Below are 23,975 nucleotides of genomic sequence, written 5' to 3' on the forward strand. Positions count from 1 at the left end.
CTGGGGAATTGAACCCAGGGCTTCATGTATAAGAGGCAAGTGCTCTTGCCACTAGGCCATATCCCCAGCCCCACTTCCAGCTTTTTCTAAGTAGTTTATTGGAGATAAGAATATCACAGACTTTGCTGCCTGGGTTAGCTTCAAACCGAGATCCTCAGATCTCAGCCTACTGAGTAGCTGGGATTAGAGGCAGGAGCCATTGGCGCCCAGCAAAAACTGTCATCTTTAGGCCCATTGTGCACTATGATGCTATTTATGTTCCCCTAGTACTTGTAATGAGAGGCACACACCATCATGCCCAGTTCATGATTGAGATGACTTTTTGCTCTGGCTGGCCTCAAACCACAATCCTTCAGCTCTCTGCCTTCTGAATAGCTGGGTTTACAGGCCACTGCTCATTTCTTTTCCTTCAGTTTATTATCCTACCATTTCCCTCATCACTTAATGACTTGAATAAAGACCTCAACACATCTTTAATGAATATTTATTTGGAAGAACTGTACATTCAAATTGTTTACTCAGGGCTGCAAGCATGTCTCAAGTGGCAGAGTGGCTTGCACTAGGCCCTGAGTTCAAATCACAATACTGCCCCCCTGAAAACCTTTTACCCACATTTATACTTTTACTGTTACTTTTTTTTTTTTTTTTACTGTTGAACTCAAGTGTTCTTTGTATAGTTTAGATGCTAAACCCTTGTCAGGTATGGAGATTGCAAATATGTTCTCCTATTCTATGGGCTCTCCTCTCCCATGTTCTGTTTTTTGTTTCCTTTAAGGTAATTTTTTAAATTTAATTTTATTGTCAAGGTGATGTACAGAGGGGTTATAGTTACATATCTAAAGTTCTTTTCAAACTTGTTACCCCTGGCCTCATTTTCCTCCCACCTTCTCCCCTCCATTTCCTTGAGGGTCTCATTGGAGACACAGAAGCAATGCTACTTTAAGCATATTTTATTTGTAGTGATACATGTGTGATACAAAATTTAAAAGAACCAAAGAAGCTGGGTACTGATAGTTCATGCCTGTAATCCTAGCTACTCAGGAGGCTGAGATCTGAAGACCGGGTTTGAGTCCAGCCCAGGCAGGGAAAGTCCATGAGATTCTTAAATTAGCCACCGAAATGTCAGAAATAGGGCTATGGCTCATTTGGTAGAATACCAGCCTTGAACCACAAGGCATAGCAAGAGCATAAGGCCCTAGGCTCAAGCTCCAGTATTGGCACAGTAATGCCCAAAGCCAATATTGGGGGTAGCATCCTGATAATAGCAATAATTTTAATAATCACAATGTATCATTTAGTGGGTATTTTCCTGTGTAGTTTCAGAGTATGTCATGAAAGGTCTTGGTTTCATCTTTGTCACTAACCCTAAAAAATCACTTCAACTTATATTCACGTCAATGGATTCTAGGACTAGAATGGTTAAGTTACCTGCCCAGTGTCACACAGTAAGAAATAAATAAATCTTTCCAACTGTGTGTGTGTGTGGGGGGGTGTGCCTCTCAGTACCTTGAACTCAGGGCCTGGGCACTGTGGCTGAACTTTTTCAAGGCTGGCACTCTACCACTTAAGCCAATGTTCCACCTGCAGCTTTTTTGGTGGTTAATGGATAGTAAGAGTCTCAAGGAATTTCCTGCCCAGGCTGGCTTTGAACCTCTGCCTCCTAAGTAGCTAGGATTACAAGCATAAGCCACTCAAGAGGCTCTTACTTTATTTTAAATTACCATCCACCTAGATTTAAAAAACAAACAAACATCATTATTGTTGTTCATTTGTCTGCTTGTTGGAGAAAAGTTCTCTGTGAATTGAGCCTCCAACCCTACTCTCTCCCAGGATTTCTTTGTGGTGAGAGGAGGATGTTGGCAGTAAGTAGGGAGAGAATCAAGCCGGTCTGTGTCCAGTACACTGATGCAGGCAGCCAGGCAGCGTGCTCGGGTGCACCATCCCAAAGGGGGGACCCTTAGCCAGTGCGGGAGCTCTGTTTCCCCTGACATTCAATAGAAGTCATGTTCCTTTGATCTTCTCTGAAATGAGGATTGGATGGCCCACCCCCACCCCCACCACTTTTCTCTAGAATTTACCTGGACCTTCTAGATTGAGGTTATTGAGTGGAGAAGTTGCTCTAAGGGAAACTGAGTCCCAGAGCTCTGGTGGGACGGGCAGGGCCCCACTGGAGGAAGCAAGGGACCGGCACCACGCACAGCCCGGGACCCAGCAGCCCAAGCCCGCGTGCTCTAGGCCTGCTGGTTGGCTGAAGGAGAGAGGGGCTTCCAACCTGGGTGCTGGATGCTTAGAGCCAAGTTCCCGAGGGGGGGAGCCCTCACCTGGGACCCATGTGGCCCCTCCCTGACCCCTTCCCAACTACTTGGTTCGTTTCTCTGGGCAAGTCCGGGGTTGTCTCTCCCCCTCTGGGGGCTTCCCGGGTTTCCCCCGATCAATCCGTTTGGGGTTTGGGTGCCGAGAGGCACGGGGGAGAAAAAAGGGCAAGGAAGTGTGTGCTTGAGGTTGGGTGGGGAGGGGGACGCTTTGAAGTCAGGGAAAAGACCAAGTGCTTGGCTTGCGCGCACCGGAGAGTTTTTCTGCCTGTCAGGAGGGGATGTCGGCCGGTCTCCAACGATCACGACAAACAATTCTGTGAGAAGGCGATCGCACCTTAGCTTGGAGCCAGACAGACCCCGGGGAAACGCGGGGCACCGGGTCAAAGCAAAGACACTGGGGAGCCTGACTTGTCCATCCGATCGGATACGAAAGGGGAAACCGAGGCCCAGAGCACCGTCTCTCCCCCAACCCCTCCACACTCGCCCCCCTCCATTCTCCGGGCCAGCCAGCCAGTCGATCCTACCCAAGCCTGGCCTTTCCCCGGAGCCTACTAAGTGCAGGCCTGGCTTGGGTCACGTCGTTCTCTCCCGCTTGTCCCTTCCTCCCCCTCCCTCTCCCCCGCCAGACCTCTCCCACGACCAGGGAGGAAGTAGGAGAGAAGTGGACAGGGGAGAGAGAGGGGGGAAAAAGGAATAAAAAAAAAAAAAGTTAGGCTTAACCAACGCCTTCCCACTCCTCACTCCCAGCGTCTCGCCGGAGCCACGCAGATTTGTGCGGAGGGGAAGAGTGGCAGCTTGTTAAGACCCCAGGACATCTGGGTGCCGGGTCCCTCCGGCCTCGCCTGCAAGCCCCCACCCACACCACACCATCCCCCCCCCCCAGCAGCTGGATGGGTGTGGGGGGGGAACTTGGGAAGCCTGGGAAAACAACTGCCCTCCCCACCCGTCCGCCCTCCCGTCGCCAACCCCTTCCCCGCGCTACGCCCCTGGCAGCGGCGGGTGGAGGCGACTCCTTTATATAATCGCGGGAGGGCAGGTTGGCTCTCCGCGGAGGGGACCGGGCGCCCGGCGCACCCGCGCCGGCCCTGCGAAGCCGGGGGCCCCCCACACCCTTCCTCCCCGGGGTCTGTCCTCGCACCGTGCGGCGGGGCAGCGCGGAGGCCCCCACGGAGCCCAGGCGCCCGGACTCCCCCACTCCGCCCCCGGGTGCGTGTGTGTGAAGGGAAGAGGGAGGGGGGGTTCCCATGCGATCACCCCCGCCCCGTCCCAGCCCACCCCCGGCCGCCCGGGCGGCACGACCCAAGCCCGCGTCGGTTCTCGCAGTGCGCACGGCGCGCTCCCCACCCCCGCTGCCATCCTGCCACGCCCCGGGCGTCGGGGGCACGGCCCGCGAACCCCCCCGCACCCCGCCCTGCGCAGAGGCTTGGGGGCCTGTTTATCTGGAGGCCCCCACCCCCCTGCGCCCGGGGGGCCCGCTCCCCCCCGCGCCCCGGAGAGCTCTGGGGCCAGATAAGCTGGCAAGCTGGCACGGCGCCGCGCGGCGGGGCGGAGAGGTCAGAGGCGGGGGGCCGGGGTGGAGGGGGCGCCGGGGCGGGCTGGACCCCCCCCTCCGCTCGCCCCCAAACCTAATAACAGCCCGGTCTCCCCGGCGCAGCGGGCGCAGCCCCACGGGAGGGCAGGGACGTGGCAAGAGCGGACCTGCCGAGCCTGTTCTGGCCGCGGAGGCCGGGTGGGGGGGCGGGCCGGCGGGGGGGCCGGGGCTGCGGCACCTTTAAGACAAGGGAGGACCCCTCTTGCCCTCGGAGAAACCAGGAAGGGAGTCGCGAGCATCATACGGGGCCTTGGCGGTACTGTACGGTGACTGTAGGGGCCGTGACGCCGCCGCCGCCCGAGCCAGGCGCGACGCGGGCACCGCCAGCCCGGGCAGCGCGAGCGCCGCCGACCCCGCGGGCGGACGAGCGGCCGACGGCGCCCAGCCCCGACTCCGGGCCCCGGCCCCGCGCGCCCCGGCCCGGCCCGGCCCCGGCCCCAGCCCCGCGAGGTAAGTCAAGCGCCTGGTGCGGTTCTCCCCCTCCTCCCCTCGGGGGTACCGGGGTTGCAGGGTGGGGACGGGGCCCCCCGGGGACGCTGCGCCCACCCTGCGCAAGTTTCCGAGGACGGGGTGCTTGGCAGCTCAACCCGGAGGCTGGAAGCGACCTCTCCCCGGCCCCGAGCGCACGAAGGAGGGGGGCACCGCCCGGGAAGAGGGGATTGGGGGCGAAGTGCACGGGCCCGCGCGCCAGCACCCCCGCCACCCCCACCACCCCACCACCCGGGCTCTTGGGCTTTTCGGGGCTCCCGGGCGCGCGAGGAGCGGGGGAGGGGAAGCGGGGCTGCTTCGAGGGTGGGGGAGACCCGGCGTGGGGACTTAGGGGGGCGCGTCGCGTGCTAAGTTTGCAGCCGGGTGCGGGGGGCGCCCTCGACCCCCGGGGGGCCTATTCGGTGCTGCGTGCATACGTTGGAGTTGGCCAGTATGGAGCTCCATGGGGGAAGGGGGGGAGGGGGCTGAAAAAACAGGGAGGGGGGCTTTGCAAAGGAGGGGGAAGGGGTGGGGTGTCCGGGTGGGCGGTCGTGGCCGCGCGGCACTCTGGGCGCTGTAGTTTTTTTGTCGCCTCGGCCGGCGGGTGGCCTCGGAAGCGCACTACAAGCCCCATGATGCTCCGCGCCCGCCGCCCGCCGCGGCACGAGAGGAGGGGCGGGCAGGCTCGCCAATGGGCGCTCGCGACGGCGCGGCGCGGTGCGGCGCGGGGGCGGGGCCTGCACGGCTCCCTCGTCGGGGGCCGGTGTCGGTCCCGGCTTCCGGCTGCGCGGCCGCGGGCCTCCCCCTCCCCGCCCGGGCCCCTCCCGCCTGTTGTGTAACTGTCCCCGACCCCCCGCCCCCGGCCCCCCGCCCCGGGGGAGGGGGTCCCCCCTCCGAGAGGGCGCTCCCCGGGGAGGGCGGCGACCCCGCGGCCGCGCGGCGCAGGCGAGCCCGAGGATGCGCGGCCTGGCGCGGGTCGGGCCGGGCGCGGGGGAGGCGGCGGCGGCGGGCGGGCGGGCGGACCCAGATCCGGGGTAATTTGCATCGCCCTCCCCCCAGCCCGGGTGGGGATTGGCCGCCGGCGGCGGGGGGTGGCGCGGGGCCGGGCTCACTGCCGCCTCCCGGCCTCGGAGCCGCCAGCCAGCCGCAGCCGCCGCCGCCGCCGCCGCCGGGGCCGAGCCCCTCGCGCTGCCCGGGAAGGAGGTAGGACCCGCGCGGCGGCCGGGGCTCGGGGAGGGGCGCGGGCCGTGCGGACGGCCGCTTCCTGTCCCCGGTCTGGCCCCGTCGTCTAGTCTGCGCGGCCCCGGCCCGAGGGAGGCCCGCGGGGCGGCTCGCGCCCCCGAGCGCGTGACCCCGTCTCCTCGGGCCGGACCCCCCTTCCCCTGACGCGGCCACCACGTGCGAGCCGGACGGCCGGGTCGCAGGGGCGCGCGGGTGGGGGGCGCCCGCCCTCCCCTTCCCCGCCCCGGGGTGGGACCTGGCCGGGGGCTGAGCCGCGCGCCCGGCCAGTGTCCGTCCCCCCTCCCCCAAGCCCCAGGCCTCTGCGGGGCTGGGAGGCGCAGCCCGGCCGTCGGCGAGCGGTGGAGTCGCTGCCGGACCGCAACACCCAGGGGCTCCCACTTAGCGCCGGCTGAAGGCAGCCTGGAGTTGCTGGAGTGGCACCCGCAGGCGGGCAGGCGGGCGGGCGGCACCTTGGTCCCCCGGCCCGCGGGCGGAAGTGAGAGAGGCGTGGATGCCCCTTCCCCACCCAGCCGGTCCACCTGGCTCACCTATGGGTGGCTGGCCCGCACCCCTCACTACCCCCGCCTCGCTCCCTGCCAACTGCCTCACAGAGAGGGCGTCCGGGACTCCATGTCGGTCCCTCCACCAGGGCCAGGGCGTAACCCGGAGTGGCCGCTCCCACCCTGGGGGGGCCTCCCTGCCACCAGCCCCTTACTTCCTATTGGCAGGCCGAGGCCCAGACCAGACCTTGTCGCTGCTGCCTGGGCTCAGGGCTCCAGGCTGGGGACGTTTTCCCCCAGAGCTGCCCCCCCATGGGGCCTTGCAGCACACGGGGCCTGGCCGGGCCTGGCACCTCTCTGCTGGGCTCGGGGCTCTGTTTACCGCCAGGCATCGCTGTGGCGACGCGGCGCCTGGGGGAGGGGGGAAACAGCCGCCGCTGGAAAAGCCAGGCCTCATGCAGGAAAGAGGAGCCAACGAGGACACTGAAATTTTAATTCGTGGGTCACTTTGGGGGGGTATTCATTATTCAGTTCTGATTGGCTGCAGGGTGACCAGTCAGCACCTGGCCCAGCCCGCTGGGCGCCCCCCCCCCCCTCACCTCTTAGCCTAGCTAGCATCTGGCAATACAGGAGCTCGTTGCTCCATGGGGGAGACTGAGGCCAGGGCAGTCCAGAGGAGGGGAGGGTGGTAGTTAGTATCTTGAGACAGTCCTGCGTCCTTGGTGGCTTTGGGGCTCGTTCTGTTCTTTTCCTGAGGCTGTCTGACCCATAGCTGGGTCCGCCTGGTGGCAGGCCTTGTCAACTGGAGGATGAGGCCTGAGGGGAGTTCCCACGTGAGCCCAGTAAACCTCCAAGCTGGGTCTGGGTTGGGCCATGGAGGCAGGGGGAGCAGAGAGCAGTCCAAGGTCACCTAGCTGCAGCCTGGGGGTCCTGCCTCCCTGGTGTAGGGCCACTCCAAAGTCCCCTGGTGTCTTGGCCCCCCCGGGTGTCTGCCCACCTGTGTATTCCAGGAAGGAGAGTCAGAAGTGTGTGGTAGAGACTTCTCTTTTGTTGTAGGCACCTAAACGGTGCCTCCTTGTGACTGTCCAAAGATGACATTGAGCTCAGAGAGGGCCAGCAAGGCTCCAAGGTCACACAGCATGGGCTCCAGTTCTCCTGCCTCCCAGCTTGACTTGGTGGGTACTTGGTGTGCATATGAAGCCCTGTCCTACCCGTGCCAAACCATACCCTACCACCCTGCCCTGCTCCTCCCTCCTCCGGGCAGGCAGGGACAGAGGTCACCTCCCCAGAGCCAAGACTCAGGGTTACTCTCTGGAGCAGCATTGGCCTGAGGGAGGGGATGGGTCCTGTTTGGAATGTAGTTCTCTCCCTGTGGCCTTGGATAAGCCCCAGGCCCTGGTCTTTTCTTGACCATTGAAGTCCTCCTGCGAGCTGCCCTTGCCTCCCTTGTGGAGGACACCCCAGGATCTGCTGGGTGTTGGTGTGATTCTCCAGCCACCTGAGACCACCCCATGGCCTTAACTCCTGATAGAACTCAGACACCAGGGTCCTTTTGTCTGCCTCAGCTCCCCATGAAGATTGCCTTCAACCTCAGTGGCATTCAAGGCCCTGGAACCTGAGTTGGGTGGCTACTAGGCTGGGTCAGAGCCTGGCATGAGGCCCTTTTGCACACCCGACCTAGGGATCCAAGGGCCAGGGCCTGCACCGTGGACTCCAGCCCTGCCCCAGGCCCCCGGGTGACCTCCCTGTCCCTTCTCTAGGGCAGCTCTGAGGATCCATGAGAAGTCCTGCTCAGCCCCATGGCCTCGGGTGGGGGACTCCATCTACTGCTGCTCCCTGGGGCTGCATTGGGGGAAGGGGGAAGACATTCTGGGAAGACTAGTTAGGCTGGACTAGTCAGTCAGATGGCCTGTGTTCAAATTCCAGTTTGGCTTTGTGGCTCTGGGCAGGTTGCTTCCCCTCTCTGAGCCTGTTTTCTGTCTGCAGAATGGGTCATGATTCCAGGCCCTGTTTTAATGAGCTGGGGTGTGTGTGTGTGGGGGGCGGGGGGGCCCTGTGTGAAGGAGACCAGGCTTGGGGAGCAGCCCCATCTCTGAAGGTCCAGGCTCAGAGTTTTGCAGTGCAGGTTCCCTGTTCAGAACCTGGCATGGGTGAGGAGTGTGGCCAGAAGACTGGCCCTTCCATCTGTCCCCCCAGCAGGCTGGGGATGGCCATTCCGTGGAGGCGTCCCCACCTACGCCTTTCTGGTTTGACTGGAAAGCAGGCTGAGTCCCTGCCGCCAGGGTTTCTGCAAGGGATCTGGCTCGATCCTACAGGCTCAGGCTGCCCTGCTGCTGTCCAGGGGTACTTCATCGAGGGGGCTTTCAGGTTGAGCCCTCCACCTGCTAAGGCCAGGATGGGGGCATAGCAGATGGCTCCAGGTGACTAGCAGACCCCCTGAGGTCACGTGGTGGCACCGTGGATGGCAGGTGCAGCAGGGCTGGATGGTGCGGAGTTAGGTCTTGCTTTCCCCCAAGAACAGGAAGCTCACTCCTTGCCCTCCTGGAGGGCTCCAGCTTCCTCTTGGAGCCCAGCCTGGGTCTCCAGTCTGGGCTTCCTGGCCCTGACTATGCAGAGCGTGGGAACAGGGTGGGCCTTGGCCCCACCCTGGACTTGAGGGTAAGATGGAATCCCCAGGCCGCCTTCTCCCCACCCCCACACATGCACACTTCCCATTGGGCCAGCTGCCTTCCTGCCTCTGGCCCTTTAAGGCCTGGGCAGGAAGCCCCTCCCCATTTAGAGCAATAAATGGACATGTAAAATGGCCGAGGGCTTGTGTGCTTCTGCCTGGCCTGAGGGAGGCCTGCCACCTAGGAGGGAGGTGGGCAGGGGGCAGACTGGCAGGGCCACTGGTGGCCTTGGAGTGGGACACTGCATTCCTGTCCCATTAAACCCGGGCCGGGGACTGGGCCAGGCAGGATTGGCACCAGGTCAGGGCGGGGTAACCAGTCAGGACCAATCTTGCAACACAGGCAGCCAGGCTGGGAGGGGGCAGGTCCAGCTAGGCAGGGGCCTGGGAGCTGCACCTGTGAACCAGGCTTTGCTGTGTGACCTTGGCGAGCCACCCACCCTCTCTGGGGCGGCCTTTACCACCTTGTTGCTTCTGATAGCTGTGTCACCTAGTACTTGGCATGTAGGTGCCAAGGGTAGTGGGTCTGGTTCCTTGATGAACATTCCAAAGCAGGGTTCAAAAGCTTCTCCATTTGCGACCGGGCCGGGTACACAGTAGCAGTAGGTGCTCAGGGAAGCCTGCTAGGGAGCAGGACTCCCCTGGACCTGGAGCAGGCCCTCTTTCCAGGTAACTAAGACCCCAGAGGTATGACTCCTGCTCAGGTTGACTCAGGAAGCACAGCTCTGGGACTGTGCCAGCCGGTCCTCAAGGCAGCCAGTGGCCAAGGCCCCTTCTCTGCAGAGGGTGGGAGGTAGGCCAGTGGGGATGGTGGGGCAAGTGACTGTGAGGAGGCCGGTCACCCACCCCCAGCTGGGGAGCACACCTGTTGGGTGGGAGTCACCAGCCACCTTCCTGCATGACATGCCTCTCCTGACCTTACAGCAGGTCCCTAGCCGCTGGGAAAGGTGGGGGGTGGGGAGCAGCCCAAGTGGGAGGGCCTGAGTCCGCCGCACCTGGCTGCCTGTGTTCAGTGTGACCTTGGCTGGGTGTTGCTACCTCTCTGAGTCAGTGCAGTGAGGAGGGTAAAAGCAACTAGCAATTTCTGAAAGTTGTGGAGTGCAAGGGAGAGCTGAAGTGCAGACCAGGTCCTCTCGCCTTTGAAAGAATCTATAGCAAGTGACCTTAGGTTACGTGAAGGTTCAGAGCACACAGCCCTCTGAGTTCTGTGTGTGCCTACCAGCCAGGTGCCTAGATCTGATGGGTGTGAGCTGGGGACCTGGTTCATCTGGCTGGTTCTTGCAGCCCTACTGAATATAGCTGGGGCTGAGGGAGCAGGTCTCCATCTGTAGCCCCGGGTGGGCTCCCAGAGTTTGCTTCTCACCCAAACTCGTCAGCAACCATGGAAATGGAGAGCACACTGGAATAGGAAAGCTGGGACTGGGGCCTGCTCCAAGGGGCCTTCCAAGAGCAAGAAGACAAGGCCACCACTTAGGTCCATTTATGGGGACTTCATAGGCCATGTGCTAGCCAGGGCCCTTAGGAGCCAGAGGCTCCCTAGTGAGAAGCAGCCTGATGCACAGTGGGTCTGCAGCATGTAGGTACTTTTTCTTCCTGGCACTCCGGCACCCCAGGGGGCTCTGACCAGCCTGGCTTCCTTGCCCCACTGGGAGCACATTATTGGTTATTGGGCATTTCTCCTGGGGAGAGGCCCAGGTGCGGCCTGCAGTGCAGGGCGGGCCAGGCAGGTGGCTTTCTTGTTCCTGGAGAGAGGGCGGGTCAAGCGTCTGCAGCCCAGTTCAGTCTCCAGGGCCAGGGAGGGCAGGGACTCTGGGCAGGTGGGGGCCTCCCTTGTGTTCCACCCAGCCTTGCTGGGTGTCCTTGGCAGAGGTGCTGGCCCTCTCTGGGTCTTGGTTTGCTCATCTGTGGGGGCTGTGATCCTCATGGGACTTTCCTGGCCAGTGTCTCCCCAGGCCTGGCTGTTCGGCAAGAGGCTCTTGTGATGTTTGGGGGAGTCAGTGTCCTGGAAAAGGAGAGGGGAGTCGTGGCCTCCAGGCTCAGGCAGGCCCCAGCAGCCCCAGGCCGGGGCAGGGCTGGTGCCTGGTGGGGATCCAGGGCTGCCCTGGTGGAGGAGGCGGAGCTGCCACAGTGAGGGCTGAGTCACTTGGACAATTTTGGGTCTCAATCTCTAGGTCCCTGGAGACCAAAGGACCCTGGGTCACCTGAAAGAGGACAGCCCAGAAAGGGGGGGGGGGGGACGGGGGCATAGGGGCTAGGGCCTGTCTGATCCCAAGCCCCATCTGCCCACACGCTCCCTGGGGCTGGGGCCAGACGGCAGATGGTGGTAGGGGGTGGGAGCTCCCACTGGGGCAAAGAACCCCCCCCCCTCCTCTCAGCCACATCTGAGCCTCCCTTTCCCACTGAGGCGGAGCCGCAAGAGGCAAGCAGCTGGCGAGAGGGTGGGCGGCCACAAGAGGAGAGAGGCCTGGGCTACACAAAGGCCTCTGTGTCAGCCATGGGACCCCACTCCAAGGGCCACTGGCTGGGGAGATGGGCTGTGGCTTTGGGTCCAGCTGGGCCAGCCCCAGGCTCCCTGGCTGGCTTGAGTGAGGCTCAGGAATGGGAGAGCCAGGCAGCCGGGCTTTGTGTCTGTGTGTTGGTCATGGGACTTGAACTCTGCACCTGGTCGCCGTTCCTGAGATGTTTTGCTCAAGGCTAGTGCTCTACCACTTGAGCTACATACAGCGGCACTTCTGGCTTTCTGGTGGTTCATTGGAGATAAGAGTCTCAGATTTTCCTGCCTGGGCTGGCTTTGAACTGTGATCCTCAGATCTCAGCCTCCTGAGTAGCTAGGATTACAGGCGTGAGCCATCGGTGCCTGGCCAGTCAAGCTTCCTAGTGGGGACAGGAGGGTCCCATGGTGTTCTAGGAGGCCAAGGGATCGCCAGCCCAGGCCCTGTCCTGAGGGATGATTGTGCCCCGTCAGAGGAACGGAGCGAGGGGAATTGGGGTTGTGTTGGGTGGTAAGGGGCGGTTGGCTCCCTGAAGAGGGTGGAGGGTGGGGACCACAGCCAGAGGGTTGCACAAGCTGGAGTGGGCGGGTGAGTCAGCCCCGGAGACTGCGGAAAGGACGGATGGGGGGAGAGCAGGTTCCCACTTTTGTAGGTAGAGACCCCTGCCCTTCTAACAGATGGAGAGGTAGATGCAGGGTGCCAGGCTTTGACCTGGGTGAGTGGCCCCTCGAGCAGCTGAGGTGCCGGATGCCAAGCAGGTTGTGGACTTGGGGGACTCTGCCTGGGCCATGGCCTGCTTTTCCCTATTACTCACTGTGAGGGCAAGGCCTGGCCTGGGGGCTCACAGGCAGGACATGGCCTCCAGCCTGCTCCAGTGGGCCACACCCACACGCCCTTGACCCCAGCAGGTCACAACCCCAGTCTCTGTGGCTCAGCCTCACCCCTTCCTGCCAAGACTCAGACCTCCCTCTCCAAAGGCTGCTTCCAGGTCAGAGGGCCCTGGGTGTGTCCCCAGGCTCTCAGTCCTCAGTGGGGAGCAGTGGCAGGTGGCCTTCCTTCCCCAGCCTGTCTCCCCAGGTCTGAGGGGCCACCAGCAACCACATGGGCATGTCCCCTGTGTTCCTACTGTGTGCTGGCACTCCACGCGCACCTGTGCTGCTCCTTGGCCGCTCCCCAGGAGGGGAATAGGCAGGGCTTCAGCATTGTCTCCTGTGGGTCACGTGGACTCTGTCGCGGGATGGCTCTGGCCCAGCCGGGGAAGCAGTGGGGTGATGTGCACAGCCCTCCCTCACGAGAGCCCCTTTCTCTCGGCTACAGGTCTCGGCGCGGAAGATGGCCGGCGGCGTGGACGGCCCCATCGGGATCCCGTTTCCCGACCACAGCAGCGACATCCTGAGTGGGCTGAATGAGCAGCGGACGCAGGGCCTGCTGTGCGACGTGGTGATCCTGGTGGAGGGCCGTGAGTTCCCCACACACCGCTCCGTGCTGGCGGCCTGCAGCCAGTACTTCAAGAAGCTATTCACATCGGGCGCCGTGGTGGACCAGCAGAACGTGTACGAGATAGACTTTGTCAGCGCGGACGCGCTCACGGCCCTCATGGACTTCGCCTACACCGCCACGCTCACTGTCAGCACAGCCAACGTGGGTGACATCCTCAGTGCGGCACGCCTGCTGGAGATCCCCGCCGTGAGCCATGTGTGCGCAGACCTGCTGGACCGCCAGATCCTGGCCGCCGATGGGGGCAGCGACACCGGGCAGCTGGATCTGGTGGAGCAGATCGACCAGCGCAACCTCCTGCGCGCCAAGGAATACCTGGAGTTCTTCCAGAGCAACCCCATGAACAGCCTGCCCCCCGCTGCCGCCGGCACCTTCCCGTGGTCCGCCTTCAGCGCCCCTGACGATGACCTGGACGCCACCAAGGAGGCCGTGGCGGCTGCTGTGGCTGCTGTGGCTGCTGGTGATTGCAACGGCCTGGACTTCTATGGGCCAGGGCCCCCAGCCGAGCGGCCCCCGCCGGGGGACGGGGACGAGGGGGACAGCAACCCAGGCCTGTGGCCGGAGCGGGACGAGGATGCCCCCGCTGCTGGAGGCCTCTTTCCACCCCCAGTGGCCCCACCAGCTGCCACGCAGAATGGCCACTATGGCCGGGCTGGGGAGGAGGAGGTGACCTCACTGTCAGAGGCGGCTCCTGAGCCGGGAGACTCGCCGGGCTTCCTGTCGGGCACTGCCGAGGGCGAGGATGGGGATGCGGCGGACGTGGACGGGCTGGCAGCCAGCACCCTGCTGCAGCAGATGATGTCTTCCGTGGGCCGGGCAGGGGCTCTGGCAGCTGGGGACAGTGACGAGGAGTCACGGGCCGATGACAAGGGCGTCATGGACTACTACCTGAAGTACTTCAGTGGGGCCCACGAAGGTGACGTGTACCCGGCGTGGTCACAGAAGGGGGAGAAGAAGATCCGCGCCAAGGCCTTCCAGAAGTGCCCCATCTGTGAGAAGGTGATCCAGGGTGCCGGCAAGCTCCCGCGGCACATCCGCACACACACGGGCGAGAAGCCCTATGAGTGCAACATCTGCAAGGTCCGCTTCACCAGGTGAGCTGGGAGCTGGGCTGGGGGGCATGCCCCGACACTCCTGAGTGTCTGTCAGGGCCAATATGGCTTCCTGCCCTTGAGGGCAGACAGCCTAGCAAGGGACAGTTGAGGCCTGAGGCCAGGTGGCCCCAGCAGACAGCGTGAACCCCCAGAGGCAAGAGTCGCTCTTCCTTTTGCTTGGGGCTCTGTGTAGAAGGTTCTCTGTCTTGCTGTGGGAGAACTGACAGGCTTGCAGAGTGAGAACTGTGGCGTTGGAAACTGGTAGTCATTATTATGCACCTGCATTGTGCCCAGCCCTGGTGGACGCCCCAGGAATGGGTCAGAAGCAGGCCAGGACTTGGGGCTGTGGCTGAGGCCTCTGCCACTACAGTGGAGACCAGGAGATATCTGGAGGAGCCAGGAAAGGTGCAGTAGGCTGACCAGAAGCTGAGCAAAGGCCCTGAGGGAGGATAACTTTGGGGGGGGGGGAGGGGTTGTAGGGCCAATGGGAATGAAGAGGCCTGGGTGGGAGCCTGAAGTGAGAAGGGTTCGAGGCCAGGTTGTGAGTGATAGTTTATGATGGAGTCTTAGGAGTCCAGAGGTGGCTGGCTTGGCTGTGTAGACCCAGGGCGGGACAGGCCAATGTGTGTGGGGGTGGGCACTGGCAGACAAGGACCCTGCCAGGCTGGGTGACTCAGCGTCACCCCCTACCCCCCTGCCTGCCTGCCCTCCCTGGGGTTCCCCTGGCCACGCCTACCAAGGCTGAAGAAAGAAGTCATTGTCCCAGCTTCCCGGTCCCCACCCTGCAGAGCAGGAACCTGAGGCTGACCCCTCCCCAGCATGCCAGACCCCTCCCCAGCAGGCAGGCGCGGAAGGCGCGGCCTGAACTCCAGTGCCTGGGAGTGCCAGGCCAGGGCAAAGGGCACTGGCTGGGGGCGGAGTCTGCTGTGAGATGAGGGGCTGAAAGGCCCAACTCTCTAGGCCAGGGCCCAGGTGCTGCCATCTGCAGGGGGGGGTGGGGGGGCAGCCTGGTGGTGGTCCCGAGCCAGGTGGCCCACCTGACCTGGGGCCACAACTGTGGGCCCAGCTTGGTTTCACTATGAGTTGGTGTGTGCTTTACCACCCCCACTGGTCCTTGTCCAGTCTGTGTCCCAGTCAGGGAAACTGAGGCATAGGGAAATTTCATTCAGAGAAGCCCTTGCTCTCCACCCACTCACTTCCTGTTTGCGCCCCCAGCCCAGGGCCCCAGTCCCTCCTCCCCCGCCCCTCTAGGCCTCCAGCCCAGGGGCCCCTCTGAGTCATGGCGGTGTGTTGAGTAAGTGGGGCCTGAGCAGCCCGGGCTATAATTACCCAGGCCTGGGCTCGGGGTGATGAAACTAGGGCTGCCTCCCACCCCCATCCCGCCTGTGTGCCCAGCCCCTGGTCTGCTGTGTAACACTAGGCAAGTCACTTCCCCTCTCTGAGCCTCCAGTCCCAGCCAGGGAAATGTGTACAGCATGAGAATGCGTTAGTGCAAGCTGTGCCCTCTAGGCTGGGGATCTGCGACACTAAGCCGGTTTGACTTGGAGGCAAGCAGGAGCAGCTGTGTGCCCAAGGGTGGGTCTCAGACCTGGTCAGCCTGGGGTGGAACAGTCATTGAAGCCCAGTGGGACAACAGAACTGGGCAGAGTGGAGATCCGGCCATCCAAGTGCCAGGCATGGAAGGAGTTAAGGAAGTAGGGCCATCGGCTCTGGACAGTGCCTTGCGGAAAGGCCTGGGGCTATAGGTGCCAGGCCTTCAGGGACTGGGAAAGGCAGTCAAGGTGGGCTCTTGATGCATAAGTAGGAGTTTGTAAGCAAGTCAGAGACACAGGATCTGCTCCAGCCCTGTAGATTTCTGAAAGGACTTGCCCCCATCTTTAGTGATGGGCTAGTGAGGATGTCAGGGACCTCATGGGTGCCAGTCAGCCTGTGGCATTGCACATTAGGTGTTCTGGTACCAAATTTATGAAGTACAGCCTCTTGTGCCTTCCCTAGCGCATGTCTCAGTGGGCTTAGGAGCTGCCATAGGGGTTCAAGTAACACCTGGCCCTAAGGTGGCAGGCTGAGCTGGTTGCACGCTGTTCCCCACTGGTACCCTGGGCAGGGAGAGGCCTTGGGGCTCGTAGGAGAGATTGTGAGAAATGACAGCACGGGGGTTGCGTGGCTCACATGGTAAAGAAATGAAAAGTGTCAAATACTAAGGAATTCTGGCTTAAACACAAAAAGCAATGAGCAGCACAGTGACAGGTGGGGGCACCGAGGCCTACTAGAGGTAGGGGCCTTCACTGGAGGTGTGGGGCATTCGAGCCTCTGTTGGGCGATGGGGCTCTGGGAGGAAGTGTGTGCATCTGTCAGCCAGCGTAGCACATGCAGAGGTCTTGGGGCGACCTGTGCCAGCAGGCAGGGGCGATGGATGGCATGCTGTGACCAGAGGGGAGGAGGGACATGGTGGGGCCATGCCCCGAGGGGCTGTAGTGAGCAGGGCCCCCCCATGACTGGCATGGGGGCAGGCTCTCTGCCTGCCCTAGGCCTGGCATCTGGCACCCGAGCCCCTGGCCCTGCGGCAGGGAGGTCCTGCGGCAGAGGAGCCTCGTGTGGTGGAGGGGTGTCGGGTGGGCAGGCCCCTGCTGACCAGCCCCACGTGCCCACCTGCAGGCAGGACAAGCTGAAGGTGCACATGAGGAAGCACACGGGCGAGAAGCCGTACCTGTGCCAGCAGTGCGGGGCGGCCTTCGCCCACAACTACGACCTGAAGAACCATATGCGTGTGCACACGGGCCTGCGGCCCTACCAGTGCGATAGCTGCTGCAAGACCTTCGTGCGCTCCGACCACCTGCACAGACACCTCAAGAAGGACGGCTGCAACGGGGTGCCCTCACGCCGGGGCCGCAAGCCCCGTGTCCGTGCCCCACCCGACGCCACTGCAGGGGCTGCTGCGCCCCCTGGGGCCCCCGATGCCCCACGCAACGGCCAGGAGAAGCACTTTAAGGACGACGATGAGGAGGACGATGAGGCCACCAGCCCCGATGGCTCGGGCCGCCTGAATGTAGCGGGAGCTGGCGGAGACGATAATGCAGGGGGTCCTGGGGTGGCCGCCGCCCAGGGCCCCTTCACAGCCGGACTCGCCTGAAACCAAAAAGAACAGAAACCCGAGACAGAGAGGAACCACCCCCACCCCAGACACAAAGAAAATCTATCTACGTACAGATATCTATCTATCTTATCTATCTATCTATCTATCTATATATATATATACAGATATATATATATGACGTCACAGAACTAGGATACTGCTTCTCAGATTTGTCGCCTTCATGAAGCCCCCCTCCACAGGGCCCCCTTCCCGCTCCCATGTCCCCTGCCCGTCCGCTGGGGGGTCCGGGCTTGGCATGGGGTCTTGTGGGATGCCCACTGTGGGCAGCAGGCCTGGTCTGAGCCTGGTTCCAGCCCTGGACCCCAGGCTGGATTGGGGTGACTTGAGGGGCCGGGGACAGGGCCAGCTGTCATGTCTCTCCCCTCTGGGTTTCTGTGAGTCTTCAGACAAGACCTTAAATGATCTCTGTCTGCTCTGAGCGGACGCTAAATGGTCCCTGGCCCCCCACCCTCCTTCCTCAGGGCACTTACTAAGGGGGGGGTCTTCCCCTCAGTCCTCCCCACTGGCCTCCCGCCCCCCACCCCTGCCTGTGACCTCGCACCTCTGCACCCCTCGGCCGCCGAGACACAAACCTATTTATTCCCAGGCCTGGGGACGGGGGCAGGCTCAGGGTCTGCAGGGGTTCCGGGGTGGTCCAGGCTCCCGCCGCCTTCCTCCACGGCACTTAAACCTGGCGGGACCCTGGGACCACCACTCAGGGCTCCCCCAAACCTAGCCACCCTAGACCCCACATTTGGAGATTGCAAATGTTTGTTTTGACCCTCTCCCCCCAAACCCCTCCCAACTTTTTAAAGCACTTTTTAGATTATTTTTTCCTCCTGAAAAACAAAATTTATATATAAATATAATATATATGTACACACATCTATATGGGTATCTATATATCCACATACATGTGTATATATATATACATATATATATATAAAATATACTTAGAGAAGTGGGTGGCAGGATGGGGTGAAGACAGCCAAGATTGGGGGGACCAGGGTCTCAGAGGCAGGGATGGGAGCCAGCGAGTAAGCGAGCGAGCGAGCGGGTGAGTGAGTGAGCAAGCGAGCGAGCTAGAGGGTCCGAAGTTCAATGTCACAAAAGCAATAAAAACCAAGATTTTACAAAATGGAAAGGAAGAATGAGAAAACAAACAACAGGCAAGCAACCACGTTAGAAGTCTTGGCACTTTGTAACAGAACGGGTACTTTATCTTAATTCTTAATTTAAAAACATGTTTACAAGTTGTATCCAACTTCTATGAAAAATTGAAAAGACAAAAAAAAAAGCGAGAGAAAGAGAGAGAAAGCAAAAGAAAATTCCTAAAAGTCAATTTATTTTTGTACAAAACAATAAAAAAAAAAACCCCACCGCAAACATAGAATCCAGTTTTGTTCCCCAAGGCTGATGGGGGTGGCGAGGTGGCCAGGTAGCCATTGAGGGGCCTGAGGGCCATCCCAGGGGTCTGCACCGAGGGCAGCCGTGGGGTTCCCCAGTCTGTGCCAGCCTTCCCTCCGCCCTGTCCTGCATTTGGTCTTGGCTTGGTGGTGGCCACCCACGGGGCTCCCTCCCCTTGCCCCCCAGCTCAGGGATGGGCCAGAGAGAAGGCTGGCTTTCCAACCAGCCGGACCACCCAGCCTTGCCCCCAAGTCCCCACCTTGCTGTCCCCCGCCCCACAACCTGCCCTCCAACATGGCTGTCCTGCTTGGTCACCAAGGAGCTGCCATCTTGGATGTGCTCCCCTATCCCTGTTCAGGGTCCCCACCTCCAGGGCCTTATACCTTCCCAGCCCCTGTTTTTACTCAAAGGCACTGACTGTAACCGGCTGGCACCTGGCTCCCCAGCCTCTGGCTCCCACAAGGCCCGGTGTTGACCGAGCCGCAGGCCACGGATAGGGGCCAGAGGTAGAGGACCGTGCCACTGGCCTCCAGGCCGCTCCCTCCTGGCTGCGGATGCAGAGCCTCCTGCGGGACCCTTCCTGCTGGTGCCTGGCTGGGGGGGTTCCCTTGCAGCCCCCACTTTTGTCTTTTGTTTTAAAGGGAAACTTTTGAAGAAGGTGATTTTTTTTTCTTTCAGTTTCTACTGGATCTTGTCCTTTCCCCAGCCTTTCAGCACCCCCAAATGTCTCAGGTTTCCCCCTGCGGGCCAGCAGAAGGGGCAGGCCCCAGGACCCCCAGTGTCACTGTCACCGGACTAGCTGTTTTGGAGAACAAGCTATTGAGGCTGAGCTGGGAACTGGAGCACCCAGGCCAGGGGTCACCCCGTACTCCCCAAGAGGTCCCCCAGGGGAGCGAGAGCTCTTCCCCACTCCCCGCAATAAAACCAACTCTCAAGTCACATGTCCTACTAGTGGGGGCCTCTAGACTTGGGGGACTTGGCCTGCAGGGACCCTGGTAGGAATGGGTCCACAGCCCGCCAGTGGCAGTTTTGAACACAGACCTCCTCCGGAATTGCACTAGACCCTTTCCCCCAGCTCCGCGCTCAGCTTCTGCCAGCCCTGCCCCCAACTCTGCCTTAACCGCTAGCCCGTCCTGGGGGCCGCAGCGTCTGCATGGGCCCAGAGCCGGGACCCCCACCCCCACCCCAAACCCAGCCCGGCCCTGCCCCAATGCGCAATCACATACTGTATATAGATGTGGATCGATTTATTTTTATTCTTTAAATTAAGGTCGTGATAAAGGTATTGCCAAAGATACTGCTGAATTTACATGTTTCAGGAAACAGATATGAGGAGGGGCTATGTGTCTGGGAGGATGCTGCAGAGAGGTTTTTGTTTGGTTGTTTGGGTTTTTTTTTTGTGTTTTCTTTTTTTGTGTTTTTTTTTTTTAACTGCCTGGTACAAACAAAAAAAAAGGAAAAAAAAAAAGAAAAACAAGTGAAATTGTTCTTTCCATCATCACATGGTGAAGAGTGGGTGCTGTGTGCGGGGTGTGTGCAGCAGAGAGTGAGGGCCAGGTCTGGGGGTGCTCCCAGAAGGAGCACCGCCTGCCGCTGTCCCCACATCTGCGGGGCCCGAGAGAGGAATGGGCCTGTCTAGCAACTGCTCCTCGCCTTGCCTCCCCTTCCGCCTTTTGAGATTAAGGGGGAAATAAAAAAGACAAAAAAACAAAAACTACAAACCAGTGAATGTAAAGTGCAGGGCCTGGTCCATTCTGGCACAGGCGAGAGCCTGGCTCAGCAGGTAATACCAAAGTCCACCCAGCCAGAGACACCCCACAATGTAGCCACTACCCCAGTGTACACAGCTTTCCCTTGGCTTCTTTTCTGAGGGATCTCCAGGCCATTCTCCCTGGGATGGTATCCTCCGGGCATGTCAGACACAGTCAAGCTGGCATGTGGGAAACTGAGGCAGGGATCAGCTCCGTTCCCCAGGATGGAGAACAGTCCAGGTAGCCCAGACTTGTAGGTGACACAGGCTGAAAGGAAAACCAGAAGGAAAAAAAGAAAAGCCAACAACAAAAAAAGAACAAAAATCCTATTTTTTGAGAAAGAAAGATATTTATATTTGCAATTTTATTTTAAAAAGTTATTTAAGCTGAGGAAGCAGCCTTCCCAGAGGAAGGGGCCTGGCTGGCACAGGACGGGTCAGGGCCTTGGGGGTTCAGCCCCCAGGGGTTGGAATCTCAGAGGTCAGATGAGCTCGCACTAAATGTATAGATTTACATGGGGTGGGGGTGGGGGGCCAGGAAATGGAGACGCCAGGGGAACCCAGCCTGTGGCTAGGGCTGTGTAGAGCTATGTATGGATGGGTGGTCACCTGCCACCCTAGGCCTGGATATGAGGTGCCTTGGATTTGGGGGGCCAGGCCTGGCAAGTGGGGGGCAAGAGGTGGTGCCCAGGGGTTACAGAGCACAGACAAGACATTCCATGGACTGTATTCGAGAGTCTTTATAAAGTGGGGAGATTTAACAAAAAAAAAAAAAATCAATTGATAAAAATGCACTTTTTGGGGGTGGGAGGGAGATGCTTTAAAAATAAAAAAAAAAACAAAAGATGATGAAAAAACAAAAAAATTCATTTTTCTTGTACATAAAAGAAAAAAACCACTAAATGCAGCCTGTTACGACCGCGGCCGCCTCCTTGCCTGATTTCTATGTTGTGTGTCTTGCTGTGGGGGGTGTGGGCAGGGAGGGCAGGATGTGGGGCCCCCAGACCCTCCTTCCCAGCTTGGGTGGTGTTCCATGTGGGTGCTGGGTGTCAGGATGTAATGCAACCTGGGAATACAGTGACCACTGCTCTGGGTGGCTGGCCGGGTGGGGGGGGCGCTGCTCATTGGTGCTGGGAAGGGGCCTAGGGCAGCAAGGTCGCTGGCGGTGGAGTGGGTGCTGATCACGATTCAGCCCTGGCAGCCTCTGGCACCTTCAGCTCCAGGGTCTTTGAGATCCTGGGTGTGGCCTAAGGTCATCGAGGACCTGTCCACAGCCATCCCCAATGAAAGCATCATGGATCTTCAGTCTGAAACCCCAGCCAGCCCCAGACAACTTCCTGTCCCCAAGAAGTGGTTTGTGGGGCCTCCTCACCGGCAGAGTGGCAGAGACCCTGAGAGGAGCCATGGTTCTGCCAGCAGAGCTGGTAGGGTGGGGGGCAGCACCTGGTTACGCAGACCTTCTGGGGATTGGGCACAGGGGACTGGCAAGGCCTGGCCTTGCTCCTGTCAGGTCACCTGGTGAGCTGGCTGCCAACTGGCTGATGTACAACATGGGCTGGGGTCCCTGGGCTAGTCAGGGAGTCGTGAGCCGCCATGGCCGACTGAAGCCCAGGCTGTAGCCATGTGTCAGAAGATGGGAAGGAGACTGATCCTGACCAGTTTCATCGATGTATAATCACACCAAACAGCTGACCTCACTAGTTTTTAATACACTTGGTCTAGTTCCAGAACATTCCATCACATCAAGCATGAGCAGTTACTGTCCCCTCCCCAGTCCCCCAAAATAAACTTCACATCCCAGAACTCGCCTGTTGTGGACATTTCCTACCATTGGGGTCGTGTGTGTGTGTGTGTGTGTGCATGCGAGTGCGCACGCGCCAGTCCCAGAGATTGAACTCAGAGCCTAAGCAATGTCCCTGAGCTTTTTTTGCTCCAGGCTGGTACTGTAGCACTTGAGCCACAGCTCTTCTTTCTGGTGGTTGCTTGGAGACAAATGTTTCAGACTCCTGCCTGGGCTGGCTTTGAACTTCAATGCTCAGATCTCAGCCTCTGAAGTCACTGGGATTATAGGTGTGAGCCACCAGTGACCAGCGGTGTGGGGCCCCTTCGTGTGTCAGCCTTGTCCTGTTCCTGGCAGTGTGACATTCTGGCATACAGGTAGGAGCGCATCCCACAGCTGCCTATGACTCCACCTTTTGGACCCAGTGTTGTAACTTCTAAAGCAACTGTCTCCATCCACACTTGGTGGGGGGACGTTTGAAGCCAGCACTGGCCTTTTCCCACTGCCCAGTGACGTGGGCCGGGAGTGGGGCCTCCCTGCAGGGACCCAGGCACACATCACATCAGGACTCCTCCGTGGCTTCACCATGACCTTTTTATTTGCATTTTTTAAAAACAATTAAATTAGAATACAAATATTAGAAAACAGCGCCCTGGGCTGCCAGTGGGCGTGGCCGCAGAGTTCCTCGTGGCCCGGGCCGGTGTCCTCTAGACCTGAAGGTATTGCTTCCTGACTCGGAGAGTTCTGTGGAGAATCGGTGGCTGCCCGGCTGCAGGGCACGGAGGTCTGGAGGCTCCCCTCCCCTCCTCCTCCCTGAGACCCCCACCAGGGGGTCCCAGACTGGTGTGGCGCTGGCCGGGCCCTGTTGGAAGAGAGGCTCCCAGGGAGGGGCCGGGAAACCCAAGAGCAAGACGAAAACAAGGAGCCAGCGGGTGCCCCCCCCCCCCGCCCACCCGCCGGGCGGTGGCATCTGTGCTGCTCCATAGGGAAGTTAACCTGAATTGGAGTTACCGAGGTAGCTGGCTAGAAAACTGAGACCCCCCCCACCCCACGCCACACGGTGCCGTGCCTGGGGCCCGCCTCCCCGGGGAGGCCTGGCCCGGAGCCCAGCCTTCTGAACACCAAGTTATTGCACTTTCAAAAAATACAACACATCTGTGGCGCCCCCTCCCTGCCCCACCCACCCCACCCCCCTCCCGCCCCCCCTCCATGGCTTCTTAGCTAAGATGCTCAGCACAGCAAGGCTGCCAGGGGCTCCAGCCTGTGCATTTGCGGAGAAAGCAAAGGGACAGACACAGCCAAGGTCGAGGGTCGCCAGCCGGGCCTGGCCCATGCCCCTCCCATGGGTCCCCTGCACCAGCTGGGAGGGGCCGGGACATTGCAGGCAATGGCAGGGGGAGTGGAAGTTCGCAGGGCGTCCTGGGTCCCAGCTGCCCAGCACTCCTGGGTCCAGCTAGGGCTTGGGCCTGGACTCCAGCTGGGGAGGTGGCTGTGTGGTGACTTGCCTTATTCTTCAAAGTCGGGTTTTTTTTTTTCTTTTTTTGTTTTTGTACTTTTTTTTTTTTTGTCATTTTACTTTTTTTAATCCCCCCAGAGGAGAGTCCAGAGGTACAGGTGCTGGGAGCCAGGGGCGGAGTGGAGAAAACAAAGTGAAACATGAAAGGAAAGCAAAGGCCTCCTCCCTGTGCACCCCGCGCCCACCTGCCCCTCCGATGGCGAGCACCAGTGAGTGTCCAGCGGCCCGTGGTCAGCAGGCTGGCACCAGGCCCTTCTGGAAGGGGCATCGGCGCTTGGGCCGAGGGCCCTCCTCATCCTCCTCCTCCTCCTCGTCCTCCTCCTCTTCATCCTCCGAGGAAGATGAGCTGTCCAGCGTAAGGTCCACCACATCGGCTCCTGGCTTCCCGTTCTCCACACTGGGGGCGCCCAGCCCACCGCCCGTGCCCAGTGGGCCACCGCCACCGCCACTGTTCACACTTGGGGGCGGCAGGAGACCATTGGTATCGGAGGCACCTGTGGGTGACAGGGATGGGGTACAGGCACTCGGGTTACTGCGTCCCAC

General features: G+C 60.4%; 2 protein-coding genes and 1 long non-coding RNA gene across 3 annotated transcripts in view; 2 read left to right on the plus strand and 1 right to left on the minus strand.

The window, feature by feature from the left end:
* The window catches only part of LOC125348621, a 26,628-nt gene continuing 2,653 nt past the window's right edge, over window positions 1–23,975 (plus strand). The window contains exons 1-2 of the long non-coding RNA XR_007210393.1: window positions 1–39; window positions 10,453–10,458. This is a non-coding gene — a long non-coding RNA (uncharacterized LOC125348621). The remainder of the gene's footprint in view (window positions 40–10,452; window positions 10,459–23,975) is intronic.
* On the plus strand, window positions 5,430–19,860 carry Zbtb7a (zinc finger and BTB domain containing 7A). The gene is made up of 3 exons (XM_048341953.1): window positions 5,430–5,577; window positions 12,573–13,846; window positions 16,502–19,860. Exons 2-3 carry the CDS (start codon window positions 12,588–12,590, stop codon window positions 16,974–16,976), a joined length of 1,734 nt encoding a protein of 577 aa, XP_048197910.1. The 5' UTR covers window positions 5,430–5,577; window positions 12,573–12,587; the 3' UTR covers window positions 16,977–19,860.
* Window positions 22,456–23,975, minus strand: part of Pias4 (protein inhibitor of activated STAT 4) — a 21,316-nt gene continuing 19,796 nt past the window's right edge. The window contains exon 11 of the mRNA XM_048341959.1: window positions 22,456–23,926. Coding sequence (XP_048197916.1) covers window positions 23,664–23,926 — 263 coding nt within the window. The 3' untranslated portion in view covers window positions 22,456–23,663. The remainder of the gene's footprint in view (window positions 23,927–23,975) is intronic.

The sequence above is a fragment of the Perognathus longimembris genome, chromosome 3 (genome assembly GCF_023159225.1).
Source record: "Perognathus longimembris pacificus isolate PPM17 chromosome 3, ASM2315922v1, whole genome shotgun sequence".
In the NCBI taxonomy this organism is placed as follows: Eukaryota; Metazoa; Chordata; class Mammalia; order Rodentia; family Heteromyidae; genus Perognathus; species Perognathus longimembris.